At 35.9% G+C, this 25,823-nt stretch overlaps 1 protein-coding gene across 5 annotated transcripts in view; it reads right to left on the minus strand.

Annotated features, from left to right (window-relative positions):
- Positions 1 to 1,053: 1,053 nt before the first annotated feature.
- The window catches only part of LOC128870871 (alpha-mannosidase 2), a 147,211-nt gene continuing 122,441 nt past the window's right edge, over positions 1,054 to 25,823 (minus strand). For all 5 annotated transcript variants that reach the window (XM_054113291.1, XM_054113287.1, XM_054113288.1 and 2 more), the window contains 5 exons: positions 22,176 to 22,268; positions 18,234 to 19,128; positions 17,163 to 18,146; positions 16,560 to 17,091; positions 1,054 to 10,952 (listed from right to left, as the gene is read on the minus strand). In XM_054113291.1, coding sequence (XP_053969266.1) covers positions 10,217 to 10,952; positions 16,560 to 17,091; positions 17,163 to 18,146; positions 18,234 to 19,128; positions 22,176 to 22,268 — 3,240 coding nt within the window. In that variant the 3' untranslated portion in view covers positions 1,054 to 10,216. The remainder of the gene's footprint in view (positions 10,953 to 16,559; positions 17,092 to 17,162; positions 18,147 to 18,233; positions 19,129 to 22,175; positions 22,269 to 25,823) is intronic.

Raw genomic sequence — 25,823 nt, forward strand, 5'->3', positions numbered from 1 at the left:
GCCGCATCCACCATACTCTCCGGAAATTGCACCTTGTGATTATCACCTTATCCGTGGACTTCAATCCCATATGAGTAACAAGAACTACTCATCAAAATAAGCTATAAAAAGGGATATCGAAGCGTATTTTTACTCCAAGGACAAAAAATTGTTTGAGCAGGCAATTAAAAATTTACCTAAACGTTGGGAAGGCATTGTAAATAATAAAGGAGAATATTGTATAGGGTGGGCCATGTAAAATTTGCTTTTTGAATTGGCTATAAAAAAAAACTAATGCATATTTTTTCAAACTTTCGTTTCACCATTCGATCAACCCAATTTTTAAGCATATTTTCGATTGTTTGGGCTCCAATTTCATGAATGGCAACTTCGATTTCGTGTTTTAAAGCATCAATCGTCTCTGGATGGTTCGCATAGAATTTGTCCTTAACGGCTCCCCACAAAAAATAGTTCAACGGGCTTAAATCACAGCTCCGAGGCGGCCAATTGATATCGGAATTTCGGCTGATTATTCGGTTTTCAAAAACGGTAGCCAAAAGTTCGAGTGTAACTTTGGCAGTGTGACAAGTTGTACCGTCCTGTTGAAACCAAATGTCGTCCATATCATCCTCTTCAATTTTTGGAAACAACTCGTTGCGCATGTCACGGTAACGCTCGCCATTTACGGCAACCGCGGCTCCTCGCTCATTTTCGAAAAAAATGGCCCGATGATGGCGCCAGACCAAAAACCGCACCAAACAGTGACTCGTCAGAAAAGAAGAAGAAGACTCGCCACATATAGCGTCCCATTTCGTAAATGTCAAACCTTTAAGTAAATTATGAACACATTTGACATGTCATTTGTGTTACCATTCTCAAAAAAATAGGTGGTTCAAAAAGCAAACGCTAAACCAAATACTTTAAATATCTTTTTTATAAATTTTAACACCACCTTTAAAAAACGCACGAACTTATGGACTGACCTGACAGTTTTTATTTTTGCACGAACTTTTCAAACGGTCCTCGTACTCTTATGTAACACAATAAAAACTAGAAATCAAACAGATTCTTCCATTTTAATTATTTTATGTATATATTTCTATTTCATTCTTTTTAAATATATTCCTCAATATTCTGTTGAAATACAATATCAACTTATTCATGTATTTTTTTATATTCATGTGAAGTATAATTTAATTTACTTAAATGTAAGAGCGTACAATGTCTTTTATGCTACATCAGTTTAAATTAACTATTCAATTACCACATTCACTACTAATTTTACTGCTAGGCATTCATTATAGTAACTGTAATTCGTACAATTCTAATTACATACATATTTCCCCATATCGTCTTATTGGATAGATATTCGTACAGTTTATGCATTTTTCTTAATACTCAACACCTCACCTCCCTTTTCTTATTACTAAGCTCTATGGTTTCTTCTAATCTTTTTAATAAAAGTGGGCATTAGAACGTCTTTTGTTGTGATTGTTTTAATAATTGCAACTTTGCGGTGCTGTGAATTACATTGGTGATTTTACTGCGTTGATGTTTTAGTTGTTGTTTTTTTTTGTTTTTTGTTATTAAAATTCATTGTAATGTTGCTTATTTAAATTTTTCCATTTCACTATGCATTTTTATTTAAATTTTTTTTTTACTGTACAGAGTTACGCTTTTCTATTTAACTTGAAATCAAACTGAAATACATTTTCTATGAGGAAAACTAAATACTAGAATATACTTTAGGTGCTTTACTAAATACGTACGTACATACTTATACAGTTTACATTATGTTGGTATTTAATAAATATAGATTTGTTCGATGTGAACTTATTTTCTAGTACACTTTTTGAAATGCTACAACTATACATTTCAAGCAAATTATATTATATTATATAATATTTAGGTTCTTCAAAAAAAAGCATAAAAACAATAATGGGATTTATTTAATTATTAAAAATGGAAAGAATATACGAGATAAAGTAATTCTATTTCAGAACCTAGAATTATGTCGTAATTCATTCAGCTGCCTCTGCCCACTGTTAGTGACTACTAAACCGTTTAGTGCGGCGTAAATTTGTATACATCGGGATTTCCGGTATTTAATCGGGCAATTCGGAAATCGAATAGTTTTCGGAGTACAGGATCAAGGCAATACGAGCGAAAATTGTTAGTCTGCATCGTGGTTCATATTACCGTAAATATACATATCGTTAGTTTACTTAGTAGTCTTAAGGGGTTATACAGTGGTGGCCATATCATATGCAACTAACATCCTATTTGCAAAAATGTGTACATATTTTATCATTAAAATTTACAGAATGTTGATTTAATGGGAAATTATATTAGTTTCGAATGTATATTTTTATTTTACGTTTTCAAACGAAAAGTATTTGTTCCCTTAAAGAAGATAGACTCCCATTTTTACATCAATCCTAAAAGAGCATGGACAAAACAAATGCAACTCTTCAAAATAGTTTAAGTAACACTATTGTAACGGTACTTTATTCGTTGTCTTTGGTTTATCTGTCACTCAAAATAGCTTGTATACTGCATATAATATAATATCAACCGTTCCTGCAAATAAATTAGTGTGTTTATTTAAATAAAGTTTCGCGGTTTTGATAATGGCAAGAGACAAATTTGGAATTGAACTTCGGAAGAGAATTATTGCAGATTTTCAGACAGGAATGACACAGAAAGGCATATCTGCAAAATACAGCACACACAAAAGTACGATTTCGCGAATAATTAAAAGGTTTGTTACAAGAAAAGAGGTTGCTGTTATTCACCGAGGAGGGCGCACACGCAAAACCAGCCAAAGGACAGACAACCTGATAGTACAACTGGCAAAAAAGAATCCTGAAATTGTTCCAAGACAAATAATAAAAGACTTAAATTTGCAAATATCCAGGAGAAGTGTGCGTAGACGCCTTTTGAAAGCTTCACTGCGAGGTTGCCGTCCTGCACACAAACCTATGATTTCATTGAAGAACAAGGCAAAGCGTTTGAAATTTGCCAAGGAGCATCTAAATTGGCCGATCAGCAAATGGAAAACAGTCCTTTTCAGCGATGAGTCAAAATTTAACTTGATAGGTAGTGATGGAATGTCTTATGTGAGAAGACCAGTGAATAAACGGTATGATCCTCGTTATTGCAAGAAAACGGTTAGGCATGGTGGAGGCAATATAATGGTGTGGGGCTGCTTTTCTGCAAATGACGTAATGCTGTCATATGCTGAGTGGGAAATGCCGGTGCGTTGGGTCTTCCAACAGGATAATGATCCGAAACACACGGCAAAATATGTAAAGTCTTGGTTTACCGAAAATAAAGTTGATGTTATGGAATGGCCACCACAGTCCCCGGATCTCAACCCGATTGAGAACTTGTGGGAACTGGTTAACAGGCGGATAGACAGGACTAGCATTAGAAATGGCGATGAACTTTTTAATAAACTCCAAGAAGCCTGGAAATCGATCCCGATGAAAACCATTGATAATTTAATTGCGGCAATGCCGAAACGATGCGCCGAAGTCATAAAATGCAATGGGTTTGCAACAAAATACTAGTTTCACTATTTTCCACGATAGCTTTCAAAAAGTTGCATTTGTTTTGTCCACGTACTTTTTAAGTTGTGTTATAAAGGTAACATTTTTTTTATATCCGAATTAATTTTGTTTAATTTAAAAATATAAATTAAAAGTGTACATACCAAACTAAAATAAATTAACTTTCAATCAACATTCTGTAAAGTTTAATGGTAAAGCACAAACAATTTTTCGTAAATACTGTGTTTGTTGCATATGATATGGCCACCACTGTATATAACTACAATTTTCAAAAAATCGCTTTTTTTATTTTATTTTCTTAAGGGGTTATATACCTTGTGTTGGACTAAAAAATCGAAAATTTTTTTATGGCATATTCTAAAAGTACATCATCTTAAAAAAAAATAAAAATTCAAAAAATCATAAGGATCGGAGCACTAGAACGAAAGTTACAAACCGTGTAAGCGCGCAAATTATCCATAAATGAAGTGCACGCAAAAATTTAGACGCGATTATCTCGAAGTCGTGTTTTTTGAAAATTACTGTCGCGGTGATCATTATTTATCAAAAACTATTTGACCGATTTGCATAAAGTTTTTTTTTAATTATTCAAAGTTACAACCTCATGATTTTGAACGGTTCACATTTTATAAATATTTGCATTGTTTTAATTTTTCAACCCCTCAAAAATCGTTTTTTTGGTGCAAAGCGGTTTTCATATCGAGAAAAATTTATTTTGGGTAAATTAACCATTCAGATGCACTAAAAAACATTTTTCTACAATAATCATTTAATTTTTTTTGATTTCAGTTGAGCTGCTCATGCGCTATCTCCATGCGTGATCACCACAAGCCTCTTCTAAAAAACGGCGTTTCGGGGGTGGGGCGATATTAACAATAAATAATAACATTTTTTAAAATAAAAACACCAAAATGTATTCTTCGAAAGTTACCCTTCAGTATGATATATGCCTCATTTTAATAAAAGTTCTAAAACATATTTAAAAAAAATCATGACAATCGTCCATTTTTTCGGGCTCAAACGGTATATAACCCCTTAAGATAATTAGATAATTTTAGGTCTAAGAACCTTCATTGTTCGTTGTGAAATGTGTTCGATCGCGTTCGAGTTGTGATTCGAATGAATTATAATAAAACAATGATGAAATTTACAAAAAAAAAAAACAACAAAAAAACAAAAAACAAAAAAAAAAGGAAAAAACGTCATCAATATCGAAACGGATTTTCTGTAAATAAGCAGCATATTTCTGTGCTGAGCTTATAATTTGACTAAAAAATATTTTCCTTTACAATTAAAATATTCTCTTACATAGTAAATATAATTTTTTTTTTGTATAATTTTGAACAATATTATAATAATATTTAAAAACTACAAACTTCGTACAATAAGTTAAATATTTTTTATACACGTCTGTATATTACAATCAATCTTAAATAAAAATGAACAAAACATTCCTCAACATAAAAATAACTACATATAAATAAATACACATATGTATATAAGAATAAATATTATGATTGTATATAAAATATTTAAGCTAATCAGTCTAGAAAAAAACTAAAAATTTGCTAGTTTTTGAAATACAAACGAAAAAAAAATTTTTTGTTCAACTTTCTTAGCCAAAAGCGTTGCCAAATATTCGTTTCAAATTTATAAAATTCGCTAATCAGAAAAAGCTAATATCAATGGATGGCTATGGAAAATGGTTTTTACAATAATATCAGACTATAATCACACCTTCAATAAGCGAGCATGCGAATTCCGCGCTGACTACAGGTATTGCTTCATCCCAAGCAGATTAAAAAAGTATCTGATTTGTATTAAATGCTAGTAAAAAAAAAATACTGGCTTTTGCTCGAAATTTTTGTAAAAGTCGGATGCTAATTTTGACATTTAAATACAACTACCTGCAAAGAGGTATGCCTAAGATCAACAGTCAGTTCGCAACTGCTCGACCCGCACTGTCAAATTTAATTCGTTTTGCTTGCATTATTTTTATTAACTTTTACGTAGTATGTAATTTTCCTTAAAACTCATTATATTTATATTATATTTTTCTCTAAACATAACTACAGTGCGTGGGGTGCATTTCACTAATATTACCGACGCATGTAGTTCGGTGCTGCGTAATTTTTTTTTTCTTTTTTTTTTTTGCATTTAGGTTTACTATATTTTTCGGGCCATTTTCTATGCTTTATAATAGCATTTAAATATTCTTGATTTTAATGAAATCATTTTCTTTTTTCTTGCATTTATAAATATATCGTTAAAACGCTCACACAGTCATCTACACTCATACAAGATTTTTAAAAATAAGCTAATTTGCTGCCTGAGTAAAATAATATACCTACCTGCCTGTGATAAGGATATTTTAGCAATCATTTTTATTTAAAATCTTAAAAACAAAAAAAAAAAAATTGTGCCTAATAATTGAAGTAAATCTGATGTATAAGCAAAAACAAAACAAAAATTTTAAAAATATTATTTAAAAAAAAAATCAAAAATTTATCAAAAATATTTAAGAATAAAAAGCCATTTACAGAGTGAAGTAAAAAGTCAAACAAACATTAGAATTAAATTAGCACATCGTTTACTCTCAGAAGCTTATCCTGATTATGCTCCGGAGCTTAGATTATGTCAGCAGTGGTTTGCATGATTTCAAAGTGGTGATTACAGAAGACAAAGAGCGATCAGGTCCATCAAAATAGTTTGAAGACGAAGAACTGGAGGCATTACTCGATCAAGATCCATGTCAAACTCAAGAAGAACTTGGAAAAACATTGGAAGTCACTCAATAAGCCATTTCTAAACGTTTAAAAGCAGCCGGATGCATTCACTAACAAGGAAATTGGGCGCCACACGAATTGAAGCCGAGATATGTGGAAAGACGATTTTGCGAGTCTGAAATGCTGCTTAATAGCCAAAAAAAGAAATCGTTTTTGCATCGTATAGTCACTGGCGATGAAAAGTGGATTCATTACGACAACCCAAAGCCTAAAAGATCATATAGGAAGCCATGCCAACCAGTCAAATCGACACCAAAGCCGAATATTCATGGTTTGAAGGTAATGCTCTGTATTTGGTGGGATATTATGAGCTGTTAAAATCGGGCCAGACGATCACGGGAGAGCTATACAGGCAACAATTGATACGTTTCAAGTAAGCAATAGTCGAAAAACGGCCAGAATGGGCGACCAGACACGAGAAATTGATTTTCCATCATGACAACGCTCGGCCGCATGTTGCAGTACCGGTCAAAAATTATTTAGAAAATGCCTGATGGAAAATTGTACCTCACCCGCCTTATAGCCCAGACAGGGCCGTAGAGAGCATATCCGGGCCCTCGGGGAAAATTGCAAATGAGGGCCCTTTCTAATTATGTCTAATTCATATAATTCGAATTACTCTCTAGTCCGGGCCCCTCCGAGAACTCTGGGCCCGCGGTATAAAGGCCCCGATACACAAATAAGAGGTGGCTTACTATTTTTTTTTTCAGAATTTTTTACATTCGGCTTTCGGACGAGGCAAATCCAATATACCTTTCGACTCACGAAAACCAAAGAAGTTAAATATTTAGACGCTAGTATTTTGGTTTAGATATTTTCGAACTCGAAAATACATTTTTGAGAAGTGGGACTTAAAAAAATATGAACTAGTGGAAAATAAGCGTTTTGTCTACTTAACTCGCTTTAGTGGCCCTCTCGCCGTCTCCCCCTCCCTTTCTCTTGTTCTCTACTTTCTGCTCACATATAAAAAAAGTGATGTTATCTTTTTTTAACGTTCGAGTTTTAATTTATATTACTTCAAGATAATAAAATTCATAATACTTCAAGCTCCCGAACTATTTTTGTAGAATCGTTTCTCAAAAATAGGAGCGAGCAGAAAATAAGGAAGTTTTGCTTTAAATTCGCTTCTGAGTTGAGTTTTTCAGCGCGCGCGCGCTTCTAGAAAAAAGTAATTTGACTGCTAAAAAATTAAAAATTAGATTAAAATTTGTTTTAGGACTTCGATTTTTAAAAACATTTTAACCCTATACATGGCTTTTTATCTTTTCTACTTTCTTTCGAGAGACTTTTTAATATGATTTTGTTGCTTAAAGGAAAATAAATTCGAGCTGATCATGGAAATTAGTTACACAATAAATTTAAATAAAATAAATTAAAATTAAAATACTTTTTTGCTCTATTTGACTTGATACGAAAGCACAACAGACGGAAATTTGTACAAAATATTATTTGCTTCGTATGCAAACGATGCTTAGTGCTTGATTGGTTGCTTGCTTAGTGACTGAGTTCAAGGAAGTAAGTGTCGACCAGGCAAATACGCGATTTAATAGAGATGGTTTCCAACAACATTAGAATAAATAAAGGGGCATTCAAAACTGTGGTCGTTTTATTACAATACTGGGCTTGAACTTATAAAATTATAAAGCGAAACAAAAATTATAATAATAAAAATAAAAAAAATCTAAAAAAAAAGTAAAAAAAAAAACAAAAATATATAAAACAAAAATTAACAAATATAAAGAAATAAAAAAAAAAAAATTATATAAAAATTCTTGATTAACTCCTTTAAAACTGAAGAACTCTAAGTCGTATCCGCATCATATTTATTACCCACTGTTTGGTCTAAGAAAAAATGTCTACGTCTCAAAGTTACATTTTTCCACTTCACACGAAATAAAGCAAATTTTCTTATCTGTCAAGTAACGAATGTTATTAAGCAAACTAATGTCACTTCTTTTCATTTGAACTCAGTCACTTTCATTGCATGTGTCTTTTCTATGTATGTATGTATATATAAGTAGGTATAACGGTTTTCATATTACTAAAATATTTTACTAAACTACTGTAAGCGTATTCGAGAAATGATATTGTACAATAAGAAAAAAAAAAATAGTGTAGCTCCTGGAATGGTTGCTTAGCTGTACTGTACTGGTTACAAGTGCTTAAGAGGGCAACAAAATATGTTTTATATCTCATTGTATTGCTAAGTAAAGTATTTAATTTCGCTTAAAAGAATTTCTAAACTAATCTGTTGTACATCAGTTAAATGTCGAGTTTGGTCTTAATATTAAAATATTTCGTCGTAATTTAATTAGCAATACAACGGAATAAAAGTTACCTTGAAACCTAGTTGGGTTTTGTTTGTTACTGTGACTTTTTACAAATAGGGATATGTAAGGGCAGTTTAAGTTTATTCATTTTAAAGTTGAAATGCCATTTACATGCGCTTAGCTTTGAAAAAAAAGATGAAACAAAATACAAAAAATCTATAACCACAAATACATATTTTTTCAGATGAAAAGAAAATTTCGAAGATACCAGTGAGTGTGCAAATACATACATATGTGACATGTAAATTCGGTTTCTAAAACTAATAACACTCATACAAGTAAAATTTAAATACAAAAGCATAACACATACATACACGAACTCAATAGTCACGATACAAATTGAAGAGCTGTATTCAACAAATACTCGTGTACTTGAAACCCAGTAGTACTTAGAAGCAAAAGAACTCTCGAAGTAAAATATAAACGAGCACTCGTTTTTCTCTGGCTTCCGAGCAATAAACTAAGGTTATTCGTTTTGTACTTCCTTCATACTCGTGCTATGGCAGAAAAAAAGAGATAACTGCGCTTGAAGTATCCTCACACCTGCTCCTTTTTGTTTCCTTCTCCTTGAAATGGCAGAAAAAGTTCAAAACAAATTCAAATTTTGATGCAAATGATCTTCAAGCAGAGTCTGCCGTTAAATGAAGTAATGAAGGAGCTGAGACCGAAGAAAGCGGAACTCGGGATGTTGGCTTTTAAGTCTGTCGCTGTAAAGAAGCTACGGTCACTTTGCTACCAAGCAAGAGCGATGATTATAAGCATTATTTTGAAAAAAAAAAAAAAAATATATATATACATACAGTTGAACTCCTCGTACTGCAACTCATGCGTCTTCCTTTTATAAGCGTTTTTTTTCTAGTTTTTTTAACAACAATTTTCATATTTATACGTTTCTGCATGGTTTAGATCTGAGTACCAAAAATGAAGCTCAAAGTGAGAACGAGTGCGGTAGCTCAACCTCAACTATTCAACTTTCGACTGGACTCAGACCAAGCAACTGAATTCGAATACCATTTTATAAACCATGAAAATTCGATAAAAAAATTAGAACGAATAAGTAAATTTTTATTAAAATTTGGTTATTTCTACGTGTTTTTGTTTTTAAGTAGAGACTTTCCATACCAGAAAAACGCGTTAATAGGAGATCAACTGTGTATTCTGATTTCAGATTTTTAATAACTAGCAAAATCTCTAAGAACACTTCTTCAATTGCACGTTTAGGTGGTAAACTCGAGTTTCTGTTCACTTATTCAGTGTTCACTTATAAGCTAAACTGGAGTTTTTCTGCATGACTATGCCCCATGAGGGTACGACTTATACAAAACCAAACACTTATACAGCAAAGTATATGGAGCAATATATGTGGAGTACAAGTAATCATATACTCGCAAGGGAGTATGTTGAAAATACTCGAACGATTCTAGGCTCTACTGGGCAACAAATACTCGTTGACATCGAGACAAAACATATATACACATGCATACATACGCAAAAAAAAAAACTATAAAAAAACTCAAACTTTATAATGAACTAACAACTAATTCGTAATTCAAATTTTGAATGTCACATTAAAAGTACGCAGCTCCATTGGATTCAATGTTATCTCAGCGAACGAGTTCAACCGTTTACGTTCACCTTCTCGCAACAAGCCGGTCAAACTTGTTGTCTCTAGTCGCACAATGTGCAACCTATTGAAACCCATCTGCCCCAGACCGTTCGCAGATGCAGCACAAACGCGTGTTATATCGATGTTCTGCCCGACCGCACAATCATAGCCCTGTCGCTGCAGCACCATTAACGCTGAGGCGGATGGGAAGAGCTGTAATTGTTCTTCGGAGAGCGTACGCAAATTCAACAGATGCAAATCACATGGCAGTGCGCCATGATCGAGCAGTGTTGCCTTCGGCTTTAGTTGCACTGCTGGCGCATCGAATGTCTCGACATAGTATAAGTTCGGTGGATAGCGTAGCCCATTTGCGAGTTGATTGGCCAGTAGACTGGGTATTTGGTAGGAGTTTTCATTTTTCGTTGGCATATCTTCGATGAGTACCCAGAATTTGTGACGTGTCAGACGGCTGTCGACTATACCTTCGCCCATGCCACGATAATCGTCGTAGAGTGTGCGACGATCGAGCATTACTTCCAGTTGACCCGGTTCATAGGAGGCAGCGCCTTGTGCATGTGTGGTCAGCAATGTGAAACGTACGTGAGAGTCCTGTATGAAAGCGCCACTCGTGATGGGAAAATAGTTGCCCTCAATGCCAATTGTGGGCACTTTGATGCGTCTGTAAGGTAGATAATGGAAGGTTTTTAAAAACATGTGGTATAGAAGGTAAAAAATAGCTTTAAATACAAATCAATCCGGCCTAATGCTCATACGTGTAAGTATTTGTAATGCATCTGTATCAAATGTGTAGACATTAGCTTGAAATAAGCTCCCTCACGCACTTATCTTAACCCGCATGAGTTTTTCATCTTCGGCGACCTCCTGAAAAATTATTTGCCTAGAAATGTTGAGGAACATTTTAACCTTCTAATAGCCTTTTTGAATGACCTTTCTTTCTGCTTTGAAAGGGTAAAATTGTCCATTAAATTATATTAGATGTTTAAGGATTAAAATCTGCTACAAAAAGCTTCCCGGTAAATTCTACTGTAGAAGTCTGAGGACGTAAATTTTATTTGAAGTCGTTTCATACATCACATTTTCGATAAATTGCGCTTTCGGCCAAAAGATTAAAACTTCTACGAGGTGTGAACAAAAATCCGATAGTACTTTCTTCGACAAAGTTAGTCTGCGAGACATCCTTTTCATAATTATTAGAGTTTGCTTGTGTTGCGTAACATTTATGTAAAATTGTTGGACTGTGCTATTAGAGTTAGTCGTTTGCAAGCAAATCAATTAACCTTCGTCAAGTCGGTAGTAAGGTTGAAAAAAAATCGGAATGCGTTTTGATTTTCGAGTCAGGTTGATGCTAGTGTGTAAGCATGATTCAATTATTAAAGGTTTTCTCACTACTGACATTCGATTTTTGACACTCCCTTACAAAAGGTTGTATTTATGAAGGTGAATAAAGTGGAACAAATTAATTCTTTTTGGTAAAAATGGTAGCAAAAAAGTATTTTCTTACTTAAATGGAAACAAACTGCGAACGGTTTAAAAAATAAATTTTAATTAATATTTGAATGTAAAAAATGGTACAAATAGAAGTTATTAGCGGAAAATGCCAAGTCTAATATTAAAACAAGAAATTATTTCACCTAATCCAAGATTTTACTTTGTGAATTATTTGTTAAATTTAAAACCGATCGCGAAGTTGCGAAGCTTCGCCAATATGGAACTATTTTGTTAAAAAGAAATAAATAATTGGCACGTACAATTCTGCTAGGTGTTTGGCCGAGATCCTCCTCCTATTTGTAGCGCGCGTCTTGTTGTTGTTCTACAAATGGAAGGACCTACAGTTTTGAGCCGATTCCGGCAGATGGTTTTTTATGAGGAGATTTTTCATGCTGGTACTGTGTTTTGCTAAGCCTCCTCTGGACACTTCATCCATCCAGGAGAAGGTGGGCTCATTATAAAAAAGTTCCATCAATCGCAACTTTTTTATAATGAAGTATGCAATGTTACCGATCGCGTCGGGAGTATCCAATTATTTTCCCTGTTGTAACTCTTTGGGAAATGCTTGAATTCCGTCTAACCACATCCGTCTCACCACATCATACGAAATAAAGCTTTGTAAATTCTCCACTCATCGATCTCGGATTGCGTCAGTAACTCTATCATGCACTGACTTAAGAGGCATGTATTTCATGTCGTACTATCATAGTCCTGAACTTACCGATGACAACTCTTTAGCTAGTTGTTGCTCGTAAGCAGACCATTTTGAAAATGAAATGTGTTACCTAAAAATTTTACTTTTCCTCCACTTTTCCTTAAAATTTCTAGAGTTAGCAACCCAGTGTCTAGCTAAGGGAGCCGATTTGTAAAGAGAGATCGAGAAAGCTGCTTACTGAGCAAACCTTTTATCATTGAATCATGGTGTGCAGGCAACCTGGTATTCTCAGTTGACAAACGATTAATTTTTTTTAGATACAGTGATGTTTGCATGTTTGTTGGTACTTTTTGTGAGTGAAAATAATTGGGCGTGTCATTCACGAGTCAACTATTAGGTCTGTTCATGAAGCAAATCATTTTTGTAACACGTGTTTCATGTATCCAAACCACTTGCAAGCAGGGGAAAGTGAGAGCGCAAAATGACATTTCATTTTGAGGGGAATTTCAAAGTTTTTACTGGATAAATTTATACTGGTAAAAATTTGCTTGTGAAAAAAATAGCTGATTGCAAAGTAAAAATAAACACAAATTAAAATGTGCGATTTGAGTCAAAGTTCAAAATATCAATAAAAATGGTGATTAAAATGGAGAATGTAAATAAATATATTTTAGAGAAAATTTATGAAGTTTATTTGAAGTCATTATTAAATGTTTATATTAAATAGGAATCGCCCAATGATACAGAGGTATGTAGTTTTGAATCACAGCCTCTAGTAACCGTTGCAGCAGTTTCCGAAATACAAATCGAAAGCATTGAAGGTGTCTTTTGTGTTTTATGCTTGTACTTTATAGTTATTACCTAATTTAATTTAAATTTATACGAGGGCGGTTCAATAAGTACCCGCGTTTGATGACACAGGACGTTCCTGAAGAAACGTCAAACGACGCAAAACAAATTTCAGACTTATTAATAGGTTAGTTTGGATTTGGCAGCTGTTCGCGTAAGACGTGTTTCGTGATTTTATCTAAAATGGAAAAAGAGCAGTATCGTTCGGTAATTCGCTTTTTGATTTTGGATGGGAAAAAATGCGAGCAGATAAAACCAAAGTTGGATGCTGCCTATGCTGACGATTCGCCATCTATGACTACAGTTAGATATTGGGTAAAATAATTTAAATCCGTTTTTGATGAGGATCGACCGCGATAGAATTCTCGCTGATCTAAGAATGAAAATGCGCAAAGTAATAGAGGCCATAGGTGTGTCGACTGGACAGGTAATTAATATTTTACATGATAAGTTGGCGATGAAAAAATTGTCGGCCCGATGGGTGCCGCGATTGCGAACGGTGGGGACAACAAACGGATGCGGTTGTTAACTTCGAAACAGTGTTTGGAGCAATTTAAGCAAGATCTGAAGGAACTTGGATTCATCATTACATACTAGGAACTAAGCAACAATCAAAACAATGTATTTCTCTCGGTGAATCTGCTTCGAAGAAGGCGAAGACTGTCCTATCGGTCGGAAAGGACATGCCGACGATTTTTTGGGATGCGAACGGCGTCATACTCAAGGACTTTTTCGAAAAAGGAACAACGATTACTAGGCAATACTACAGTGAATTATTGGACCGCTTTCAGAAAAAATTGAAAAAGACACATCCGCATTTGACAAAAAATAAGGTGCTATTCCACCACGAATGTGCACCATGAATGTGCATTCGGAATTGTCGCCGCCAAACTGCATGAATTGCGTTATGAATTGCTGCCGCCCATTGTGGAAAATAAAAGCTCGTTACTTTGCATTTCATTTGCTTTATTTTTATTATTTTTTAAATTTAATTCGACGTAGCTCAATTCGATTTTTTTTTTAATTTTTTCCAAAAAACAACAAACGAATTGTGTGTCAAATGTCACCTTGACAACGAGAATAAACTTTAAATTGTTTGATCGATATCTTGTAGAGTATCGATCACTACAGCCATCTACCGAGAAAATAATGGATTTCTTTTTCTTCAACCTAAACTTGTATTAAGTTCGAGCAAGCTCATTAGTACTGAAATATTGAGTTTTTCGCTTGTTTGAAAGAAAGTTTTGCCATTAGAAACGCATTGACCGAATTGCGATATTTTAATTTTTAGTTGAATTATCGTGTGACGGAGGGACAGTTAGATATACATTCTGTTAAAAACAACGCGCGTTACACATATGTCTATTTTTTTTTTGCTAGAATGTTGGTACAACTGTCCTCTATAGTGTCGCAGAGTTTGAGAGTGATCTGTCAATTAGCTTGTTTTTGGCATTTAATTTTATCAGTCAACCGCAGATGTGCTCTGTGATTTTCAATATGGATAAAAATATTGAACGAAGAATTTGTCTAAAATTTTGTGTTCTAAATGGGATTTCGTGTGCCGAATCGTTGAAAATGTTGCGGAAAGCCTATGGCGAGTGTGCTTTATCAAAAACACGGGCCTACGAGTGGTATAAGGGTTTTGCAGAGGGCCGAGAAGTCGTGGAAGATTCGCCCCGATCACCCATCAACGTCTCAAACGGATGAAAGCGTCGACAAAGTCAAGAAAATGGTGCTGGAAAACCATGATTTAAGTTTGAGGGAGATAGCTCGTGACCTTAACGTGTCTCACGAATCAATTCGCAACATTTTACACCATTAATTGGGCATGAGACGCATGGTCGCTCGACTCGTTCCAAGATAGTTGAATTTCTTTAAAAAAAACTCATCGGAAGAAGGTGGTTGAAGACATGTTTGAGCAAGTGAATTCGGACCCAACGTTTATCCAGCACATCATAACAGGTGACGAGATGTGGGTATATGAGTTTGACATGCAAAATGACGCTATCCATATTAGCCGAAACCCAAAAAACCAAGTCAAAGTCGGTCAAAAGTGAAAGTCATCCCACTCGTTTCCTCTGATTATTATGGTGTTGAGCACTGCGAATGCGTTCCAAATAGCTCTACGGTAAATAAAGAATATTATTAGGAAATTATGCGACCTTTGAGAGAGAACGTGCTTAGGAAATGGCCCGATTTTTGGAAAGAAAACTCATGGATCTTGCACCATGATAGCGCATCGTCTCACAAGGCTCATATTGCGAACACGTTTTTGACCGAAAACTCGACAAATATCATCGAATAACCACCGTATTCATCGGATTTAGCCCTCTGTGACTTTTTCCTTTTCCCAAAACTTAAATTGCCACTACGCGGATGCCGCTTTGAGTCAATAGAGGCTATTAAGGAGAATACGCTGCAGGAGCTGAAGAAGATCTCTTCAAACAAAATAAATGTTGATGATTAAACAATTATTTTGTGTTTTATTGAACAATTCCCGGTACTTTTTTGACAGAATGTACAGAGCTTTGTAAGTCGATTCTTTTTCTAATCATAAACAATTCAGTTTTGTTTTCCTTACACTGTTAAAAAGAAAATATTTATATGTGCGTATGCACACTTGATGACCTAGCCTAAGTACGTTTATCTTTGTATTCTGAACTTCCAGCAAAACAAGGCTTATTAATACACGCATATGCACGTACATATAACCGCACACACAGGGCACTCACTTTATTCCTCTAAATGCGTCCAAAGCTAAAATAACGACTACAAGAACAAAATGCATTAATAGGCGCAGCCGTAGCGGCCATCATTCTAGTTGCCATAGTGCTGAACAGTCTGAAATAGTCGCGGCGGCGCCGAACAGTTTCAACTATTGTACTGTATAACAATAACTCATCATAAAATATATATAAGGTATAGCTCTCTCTCTCCTTTTCCTCTACGTTATATCTTTTTTCTCTCTCGCGGAACGAAAATGCTCAAAACGTTGCATGTCTTTGAAATTTTACTCTCCATTTTCGCTCGTCCATCGACGCCTAAGAAGTTTCACTTCAAAAATAGAAAAAATCGGTTTTGTGAAGAAAGTTATTCTGTTAGGTTGTACAATTCACTTCCTCGTGGATTTCTATGCAATCGCCAGAGAATTTGAATGAGATTCTCCCGGAAGTGAACTACAGAATCTGCTTTATAATCAATTAGTGAAAAATCGCCCCGTGTGCAAATAAGTTGTCCTTCTTTACTAAATTTCCTTAACCTCTACACACTCACTTGTGATATTGGAAACCATTTTGATCACTATAAAACACCGGTAACTCGGCTACAGTATCCGCCTCTTTAAGCACATCGTCACGTTTCACTGTTATAATGTTATCCACGTCAGTGACGAAACGCATGAAAAGCTCTGTTTCACGATTCTTCGGTGGTGGCTCGAAATCTATATCGTTCTCTATGTACATGGCTGCATCGAGGTGGGTATGGGTATTGAAAATACGCACAGTATGTGCCAAAAAAGGGCCATAGATAACAGTAACATCACTAGCGATGGGTCCTGAAGAGATAATAATACGCACATCCTCATACTGATCGAGCACATCCTTTTCGGCTTCGTTTTGTTCGGGATCGGTCTTGAAAAGGTAGGCACCCGAGTGGAATTGTGCGCTGCGATAGGCGGCAAACTTTATAGCGCACTGCATGGGACGAAGAGCTTGCTCGTTTTGGCTCTTGCGTGTAATGGTCTTGAGAAAACCACTCTTTTCGTCGAAGAGCAAGCGCATGAAATTGTTTTCCAGTTGTATATCACCTATGAGAGTAAATTGAAAAAAATTTTAAATTATTTAATTAATTTCTATTTTTCAAATAAATAAATCATACCTGACGGTTTTGCTCTGATCACAAAATCTGTGCTAGCATTTGGTGCCGTTGGCGCCGACGCATCAGTACAACCATCGCAATAAATTGTAGCCATGGTTGGACGACTAAAATTCTTTTCATCCACCACCACAAGACTATATGTCGCCAGAGTGAGAGCATCCAATTCAGCAATGAACATCACCTCATATTGGCGCGTGGAGACCCGTATGCGTCCCATGCCACTATTGGCACCCACACCAGCACCCAGTCCCATTTCATAGGCATCTGTTATATTCCAAACTGGATTAATTTGCATTAAGCGCATTTCCTCGCCACGTTCATTCAACACCTTAACATTCGGCACTGGCGATCGTAGGGTTATCACCTCTAAACGTTTTTGTGCCAAAGAGTTGAAGATCACAAAAGAAGCGGTGCCAGCATTCGAATTCAAATCTTCAAACTCATCTACGATTCCATTGCCACTCAAAGGTATTGGTGTCTTTCGCGCTAATTTACTGAAATTGTCACGCTCCAGCTCGCTCAGCAGGAAATTGTGACGCTCACTGCCATCTTGCAAGAGCATTTCAATAGTGGATTCCTGCATTTTCACCGCATCCTGTATGCTTTCAAACAAGCGCATACCGTAATCGCGCATTACTGCCGCCTTTGAAGTGCCTGTGATGGCATCATGATGTTGGAACAGACCCAGATTGCGACGCGCATGTATCATTTTTTCATAGTTCTTCTCGAAGATCTTTATAGCGTTGACATGGTGCTCCTGACGTGCAGTATTGTAAGCGATAGTGAAAAGTATCTCGGCTGCGCGTAGGTTGTGCTCTAAGTCGGCGCTAAGCAACTTGTAAAATGGGCGTGTGGTGTAGTAGCCAGACCAGTAGGCGGGACGACCCTCTGAGAAGATATCTGAATAGACGAAAAAATCGCCTTTGAGTGTCGGGAAGGACGTGGTGCGGCGACGTATCTCGTTGAAGTAGTCGCGTGGTGTGCCTGTGCGGGAGAAATTTATTCTGTTTTAGTGGAAAGCAAGCAAAGAAAGTATATAATAAAAAATAAATACGAGTCCCACCAACTAACCAAAAGAAATGTCCACATTATACAGTCGCTTATTGGCCATTATGTGATCGATTAATTTTTTATAATTCGTATATTGCTGATCCACTTCACGCTCCTTATTATAGCGGAAATCATCACCAACCGGTATCAGCGCTACGTTGTGGGGAAACAATGAGGCTGTGCGCGAGTATTGCTCCAACAAGATTTGCGCTTTGGATTCAACATTATCATCAGTTATAAATTGCGCCTTCACCGAATACTCCGTATATTCGCCTGGTATTTTACGGAAATCGAAATTCAAACATATGAACGGATGTGGACCGCATGAGCCCTTAATTGAGTATATGTCAAAAGGCATATTGTGTGTTAGTAGCTTGCCATGTTGTGTTGGCGCTTTGCCGCGTTGCTGCCAGTATGGAGCCCATATGAAATCTCCCTTTTGTTGGCGCGCAAACCACTGCTTCCAGGCATAGTGTATACGTTGTATGATAGCGCCTTCGAAATTACTGCCCGACAGCAGATATGGTACAGTGCTGCCATGACCGAAGGGATCGATCGACCAGCCAACGGTTGGTGTGACATTGAGATTGTTGCGCAACCACTGATGCCCTTCGATGAGTTGATCCAACATGGCATAAAGATGCACATTCGCCTCGTCAGTCATAACCCAACCGCCGGTAGTGATTTCAAAACGACCCGATTTGATTAGTTTTTTCAAAGCGCGCTGTTTTGTTGGGTGCGCCTGATCCCACCACAATTGTAGGAAACTAATTTCGGACCAGATGAACGTCATGTCGGTGTATTCTTGCATTTTTGTGACGACCAAATTGAGTATCTGCCGCGAATCCGATTGGAAATAATTAACGAATGTCTTCAGCCAGCCGGGGTCGTTGTGCGAGTGTGGTACCACGAAAATCTGTCAAATGGAATTTAATTAAACCAAACTGCACAAAAAGGTCAATTTCAAAGCAAAATAGATTTCGAAACATGTACATACATATATACATATATGTATTAGGGTGGGTCGATTTAAAAATCGCTCATTGCTCTGTGAAAATCGAATTCTAGGGATCAAAATAAGAAACTTTGCCGAAGGAACCATACCTCTAAAACGAATTCTGATGTCCCCTAATTTGGGCCGAACGAAAAATCCCACTTTGACCCATTTAGAGTGCTCCAATCGAGTCCAAATGTATGACCGACCCCCACTAGCTTTGGACGGCCGATCCACCCATGCCAGTGGCACACCCCCTGGAACTCCCCTTGGGGTGTTCCCCATACAATCATTTCAAAATATCACCATTTTTGGCCTTTACATGAGAAAAGAAACTAAAAAGTTCGACCCAAATTGGGGGACATCAGAATTCGTTTTAGAGGTATGGTTCCTTCGGCAAAGTTTCTTATTTTGATCCCTAGAATATGATTTTCACAGAGCAACTGGCGATTTTTTTGCCTCCCTACAAATCGACCCGGCCTAAAGTACATACAGTGCAAAATATAGGGTTCTCCAAACAGAGGTGTTATTTTGATATTCAAAGAAAAACGCATTTTTTAATATAAATGATCGGATGTTTATTTCATTATAAAGAGGAAGGTATGCCGTTAATAGCGCAAAATAACATCAGCCAAATGGCCACCATGACCACGCTTACATAACCGAATTGCAAGTGGCTGCCCTTCATTCCATCTTTGAGGTCTTGAATCGACGCTGGGCTGTTGGCGTAGACCTTCTCTTTCACGTGGCCCCAAAGAAAAAATTCACAAGGTGTTAAATCACAAGATCTCGGTGGCCGATTGTGATCAGCTCTTCGTGAGATAACACGGTCCGGAAACTTTTCCCGTAAAAGATCAATGGCTTCGTTGCTTGTGTGGCAATCCTCTCGATAGCGCAATCCATTCACCATTAATACCTCTTATTGGAAAACCCATATGTACTGGTCTAGGGAGCCCGTTTGCAAATGCGATCGAAGTGTTGATACGTACATCAAGCAAGCAGATCACTAGTTTGCGTTAAGTACAGGGTGGCTGATGAAAGCATCTACCAAAAAAAAATTGAATAACTTTTTTTCTTTTTAAGTTATCTTTTTGTTTTTGTTTTAATTTGCAGATTGATCTTTAAAATTTATTAAAATGGATAACTGGAACACGTAAACAAGAATTTGGATAGTCCGCCGCTATCACGCACTGGAGTCCGTAGTTTTGGTACAGAGAGAGTACCGGCGGATGTTTGGCGGCGATCCCCCGAGCAGATGGACCATAATGAGACTGGTGAATAATTTTGCTGAGCAAGGAACAGTCGCAAGAAGGCCTTATCATCGAACCCCACCAGTTCGGACGGAGGAAACGATCGCTGCTGTAGCTGCAGCTATACAAAGCAATCCAAGGGTTTCAACAAGAAGCTTATCTGCTCAACTTGGTGTCAGCCGACAGTCTTTGCAAACAATAATGCACAAAGATTTAGACATATTTCCCTACAAAATTCAAATGGTTAACAAACTGAATGCAGCAGACTTGCCGATTCGCTTGGAATTTTGCCAGAAGATCCTGCAAATGGTGGAAGAAGACCAAAACATGTTAAACTGCCTTTTCATGTCTGATGAGGCCCATTTCGATTTAAACGGCAATGTGAACAAACAAAATGGAGTACTTCTAACCCACAGATACTCCACGAGACGGAATTGCATCCTCTTCGCGTGACAGTGTGGTGTGCGGTTTCTTCACGCTGTATTGTCGGGCCTTATTTTTTTGAAGAAAATGGTCACACCGTTACGGTTACTGGAGACCGTTATTTGAAAATGCTGAAAGAATTTTTCTATCCAGAACTACGCCGAAAGAGAATTCCTTTCAACTCTGGATTTCAACAAGATGGGGCAACGTCTCACATAGCCCAGACTGTTATGACAGAGTTGCGACGAAAATTTCCCAATAAACTGATTTCAAGAAACTCCGAATTTTGTTGGCCCCCCAGGTCGCCTGACCTTACTGCACCTGACTTTTTCTTGTGGGGTTTATGTAAACAAGAAGTTTATAAAACAAAGCCAACAAATTTGGCTGAACTAAAACAATCCATTCGGGCAACAATTGCGGCTATTCCTGTCGCAACTCTCAAAGCAGCAATGAACAACTTTTTACTAAGATGCCGAACTTGTGTCAACGAGCATGGGGGGCATTTAAATTCAATTATTTTTAAAACTAGTTAAGCTACATTTAATAAAATTTAATGACCTTCAACTTGAAAAAAAACTAAATGAATTCCATACACTAAAAAAAAGTTATTTGAGTTTCTTAATGTAGCAAAATTCATCAGCCACCCTGTACTTGAAAAAACTCGAAAAGACTCGAAAACTTATGGGAATCCCAGTATGAAACTTGAAGCGATTTCTGAGCATATTTTAAGCTTTAATAATAAATAACTGGTGTTTTTTTTTAATTACAAAAAAAGTGTATATATATATTTTTCCCAAATATTTTTAACAGAAAAATATAAGCATAATTTTTTTATGAAAAAAAAATTTTAATAGTATATTTTACGAAAAAAACTAAAGATTTGAATTTATAAAATGTGAATAATAACCGAAGATTTTTCTCTATCATTCTATATCACAATTTTGTATTTTAATAAATCTCAAAATTATTAAATTTTTCAGTTTAAAAAATATATGCAAACCAATTTTTATAAGAATTGACGTCACTGTTCAAAATACTTGGATTACTTGACATGGACTCGCTCGCATAAAAAAATGTGAAAAAAATCCTTTGCGTGAGAGTTTTCTAATACGGTTAAGTTAGTTTCTCATTCCGCTTCAATTTTTTTTTACTTTTACTTTCAATTCAATTCGTATTAAGATCAAATTTCATTCCGACAACTCAAAAGTCAAAATGTTTGAATCCATCAGAATTGATTGGTATAAGAATAATGTAGCATCGAAATAAATAAGAGGTCGAATGTAAAATTTTACCTACCTTCAATGGCGGCCGTTTGTAATCTTTCTTTTGTGCCTCAAAGCGTTCTTCAAAGCCGCGATCCCAATACTCTTTTGTGTGAATCCATTCAGGCTGCAAATATAGAAATAATGAAAGAGGTAAAATATCACACTGCTTTAATTACTATAACATTAGGCGACTAAAATATTTGAAACGCTAAGAACGCAAACAGAACTAGATCACTCAAATCTTTTCTTCATCAAATTTTATACGGCGTTCCACTATCCGATTACAACAAAGTACAAATATCAATATCGCGACTGAACACTAACAAAGACGCAGAAGCTGATTGCTTGCCCCGGAAATTTTCAAATATGTAGGAAATTGTACTTTAGAAAGGGTAAAATGTACCTACTATAGAATTATAAATGATACCCCAGAAACGGTGAAATGTTTTTCAAAAGGGTCAATTGTATGATACTTCAACAAGTTTCTGAGGAAGCTGACGCCACGGAAGTATTAGCTGAAATCGGAAGTATAAGCTGATATAGTGAACCCTTATGGATACGCCCAATATGCGAATCAGTAATTCTAGTGACAACGAAATAATGTTTGCAGAAATAAATCGGAAACAAAAGACCTTTTCGTTTCGCCAAGTAAGTGGCGAATAGATGAAGCAATTGGTATAAATGAACATATCTTGGTAGCGCTGGGAAAAAGCTGCCTAAAATTACATTTGTTTGTGAAAATGTTGAGTTGAACTAGTTTTATGAGAAATAATCCAACTTTGTTGTTGGTTTGGCATGCACATTTTTTGTGAATTGGGCAGAGCGAATCGAAGGCGTCTAAAATCAAATTCTGAGCGAAGTGTTTAAATTGTGTACTAAGCATTACTAAGTGTAAAATTTGAAATAGAAATTGTTCAGTCACTTTTTTGGAATGTAAATGTGTTGGCTGTGGTACTTCTTTAGTAATTTCTTGCGTTTCGTAACAAAATATTGACATTTGGGTAAGGCTTTCTCAAGTGGGCCTCAAAATTACCAAAGTGAATATTTTGCGATGAAATTCAGCTAGGACTGAGTTCTATCATCCAGAAGCACTATCGAAGTTTTTTGCAGCGCTTGAATAATTATCACATTTCTCGTAAAGTAAGTATCCGATTACAACGATTTTTCAACTGCAGACTGATAAAGGATGATATTTTCCAAAAACGTTATTTTTGTTCCGAAACTTGATGTTTTTTTGTTGTAAATAATTTTTTTTAATAAACAATTAAAAATTTAACTAATTTCTGCGCCTCTGGGATGAAAATTTTTTAAGGATATTAACGTAATAAACATCTGTGCATTTAAGTATGGAAAAAAATGCGTGCAATTCGAAAAGGATTAATTACCATTAATTTTTTTGTGCCAGAATGCGCGCTTCGACTTACGCGGACGCGCACGAACACACAAACAGCGACTCGCGGGCGGCTTGCGAAAAACCGTGTTTCGGGCACGTCTCAGCGCGATATGCTTCCGTAAGATCAGTTTTGCCGACATTGTCATTAGTTGTGTCTAGTATCCTTCCGACTGCTGTGGTGATGTATTTTGGTGATAATAAAAACTGTGATATTATGTAAATCGCGTACGTTAATGTGTACAAAACTAAGTATAGACTAATATAATGCCACATGTAAATCGTTGTTGTAACCCTTTCGGAAAACAAAACCATAGTCGTGTTTACACAAATCTAGTCCGAATAAGTGACCAAAATGCGAAATTTAGTGTCGTGTTCAAAATTCTGTGCAATCAGAATACTGGAACACAACGCAGGCAACAATACATCCTTACGTTGTGCATTACAAAGAAAACGGCGTAGAACAGCAAAAGAATTTTGTGATAATTTCTGAAGCATTGGAACATGAGAGTTCCGCAGTCAATTTGTTCAATTCTAAATTGATTCAATATTTGATTAAACCATTTGGTAAACGACATGTGAAGAAAATCTATTATTTTTCCGACGGGGCGGCCTCACAGTACAAAAACAAATACAATTTTATAAATTTACTATTTCACAAAAAGGATTTTGGCATCGATGCCGAGTGGCACTTTTTTGCCTCTGCACATGGGAAAGGTGCCTGCGATGGTATTGGTGGTGCTATAAAGAGAGATGCGTACCATGCAAGCTTGCGAGATAAAATCCCGGTGAAAATTACGGGACCGAAACAGTTGTATGATTGGGCAAAAGTCAATTCTAAGAAAATTAATTTTGATTACTGTAATAAACAAGAACATGAAAATCACTCTAGTAAGTTGAAAAAGCGCTATTCCAAAGCTCAAACTTTGAAAAATATGAGGCAGTTCCATTCTTTTATTCCAAAAGATAAAAATTCCATCGAGTGCAAAATATTTTCAGCCCACGATCAATCTAAAATTATACCCTTTATGTAAAAACAAACTACATGAAAAGTGTAAAAAGCGTGAATGATTTTCATTTTTTCTCGAAATAACAAATGAATATGCGATATCTGTATAACTTTCTATATCTGTTTCACTTTCTGTGTCCGTCCGTGAATTGTTGTCGTTTTTCAGCGAGAAATTTTAAGGGCATTTGCTGACTGAACTTGCAATGTATAGATCTGATATGTAAACATAAATGTTAGTAATAAAGAAGTATATATGAAACCTTGCATGACAGCTTAAACATTCCTTTGAATACATTTGATTTAATTATCATTACGCATTTCCGCGACAGTCAAAGCGCAAATTCTGTTATACGTAAATTATTTATATGGCCAATCTTTAAAAACAAGTAAACACCAGTATTGGAAAAGTCAGCAAAACTGATCTTACGGAAGCATATCGCGCTGAGACGTGTCCGAAACACGGTTTTTCGCAAGCCGCCCGCGAGTCGCCGTTTGTGTGTTCGTGCGTGTCCGCGTAAGTCGAAGCGCGCATTCTGGCACAAAAAATTAATTGTAATTAATCCTTTTCGAATTGCACGCATTTTTTTCCATACATAAATGCACAGATGTTTATTACGTTAATATCCTTAAAAAATTTTCATCCCAGAGGCGCAGAAATTAGTTAAATTTTTAATTGTTTATTAAAAAAAATTATTTACAACAAAAAAACATCAAGTTTCGGAACAAAAATAACGTTTTTGGAAAATATCATCCTTTATCAGTCTGCAGTTGAAAAATCGTTGTAATCGGATACTTACTTTACGAGAAATGTGATAATTATTCAAGCGCTGCGAAAAACTTCGATAGTTAATAAAAAAAAAAACTATTTAGAATTTTACAACAAAATTTTCTGAATTTCATCGCAAAATATTCACTTTGGTAATTTTGAGGCCCACTTGAGAAAGCCTTACCCATTTATGAGGTAATCGCCAGAGGTTACCATTTTTGTTTTTATTTAACTGAAAGTGAGCTCGTGCTTCTTAGTGTTACTTTCACTCTTTGAAAATTTTAATTTTTTCTTTTGTACTCCTTTTACTAAATTTAGTCCGAGGAATACGGAATTGAACTTACAGTTAGTCCAACGGGATGAAAAGTAATAGTACATTAAATGACTCTGCCAAAATCGCCTCTTCCGCTTTTGTCACGTCAATAAGTGGTTCCAACTAAGAGAGCCTTTCCCGGGATACATTTCGTCCAACGCTGTTATAATGCGAAAAATAGCCACTCATAAAAACTTTTTC

This window comes from Anastrepha ludens, chromosome 2 (assembly GCF_028408465.1).
Source record: "Anastrepha ludens isolate Willacy chromosome 2, idAnaLude1.1, whole genome shotgun sequence".
NCBI classification, from domain to species: Eukaryota; Metazoa; Arthropoda; class Insecta; order Diptera; family Tephritidae; genus Anastrepha; species Anastrepha ludens.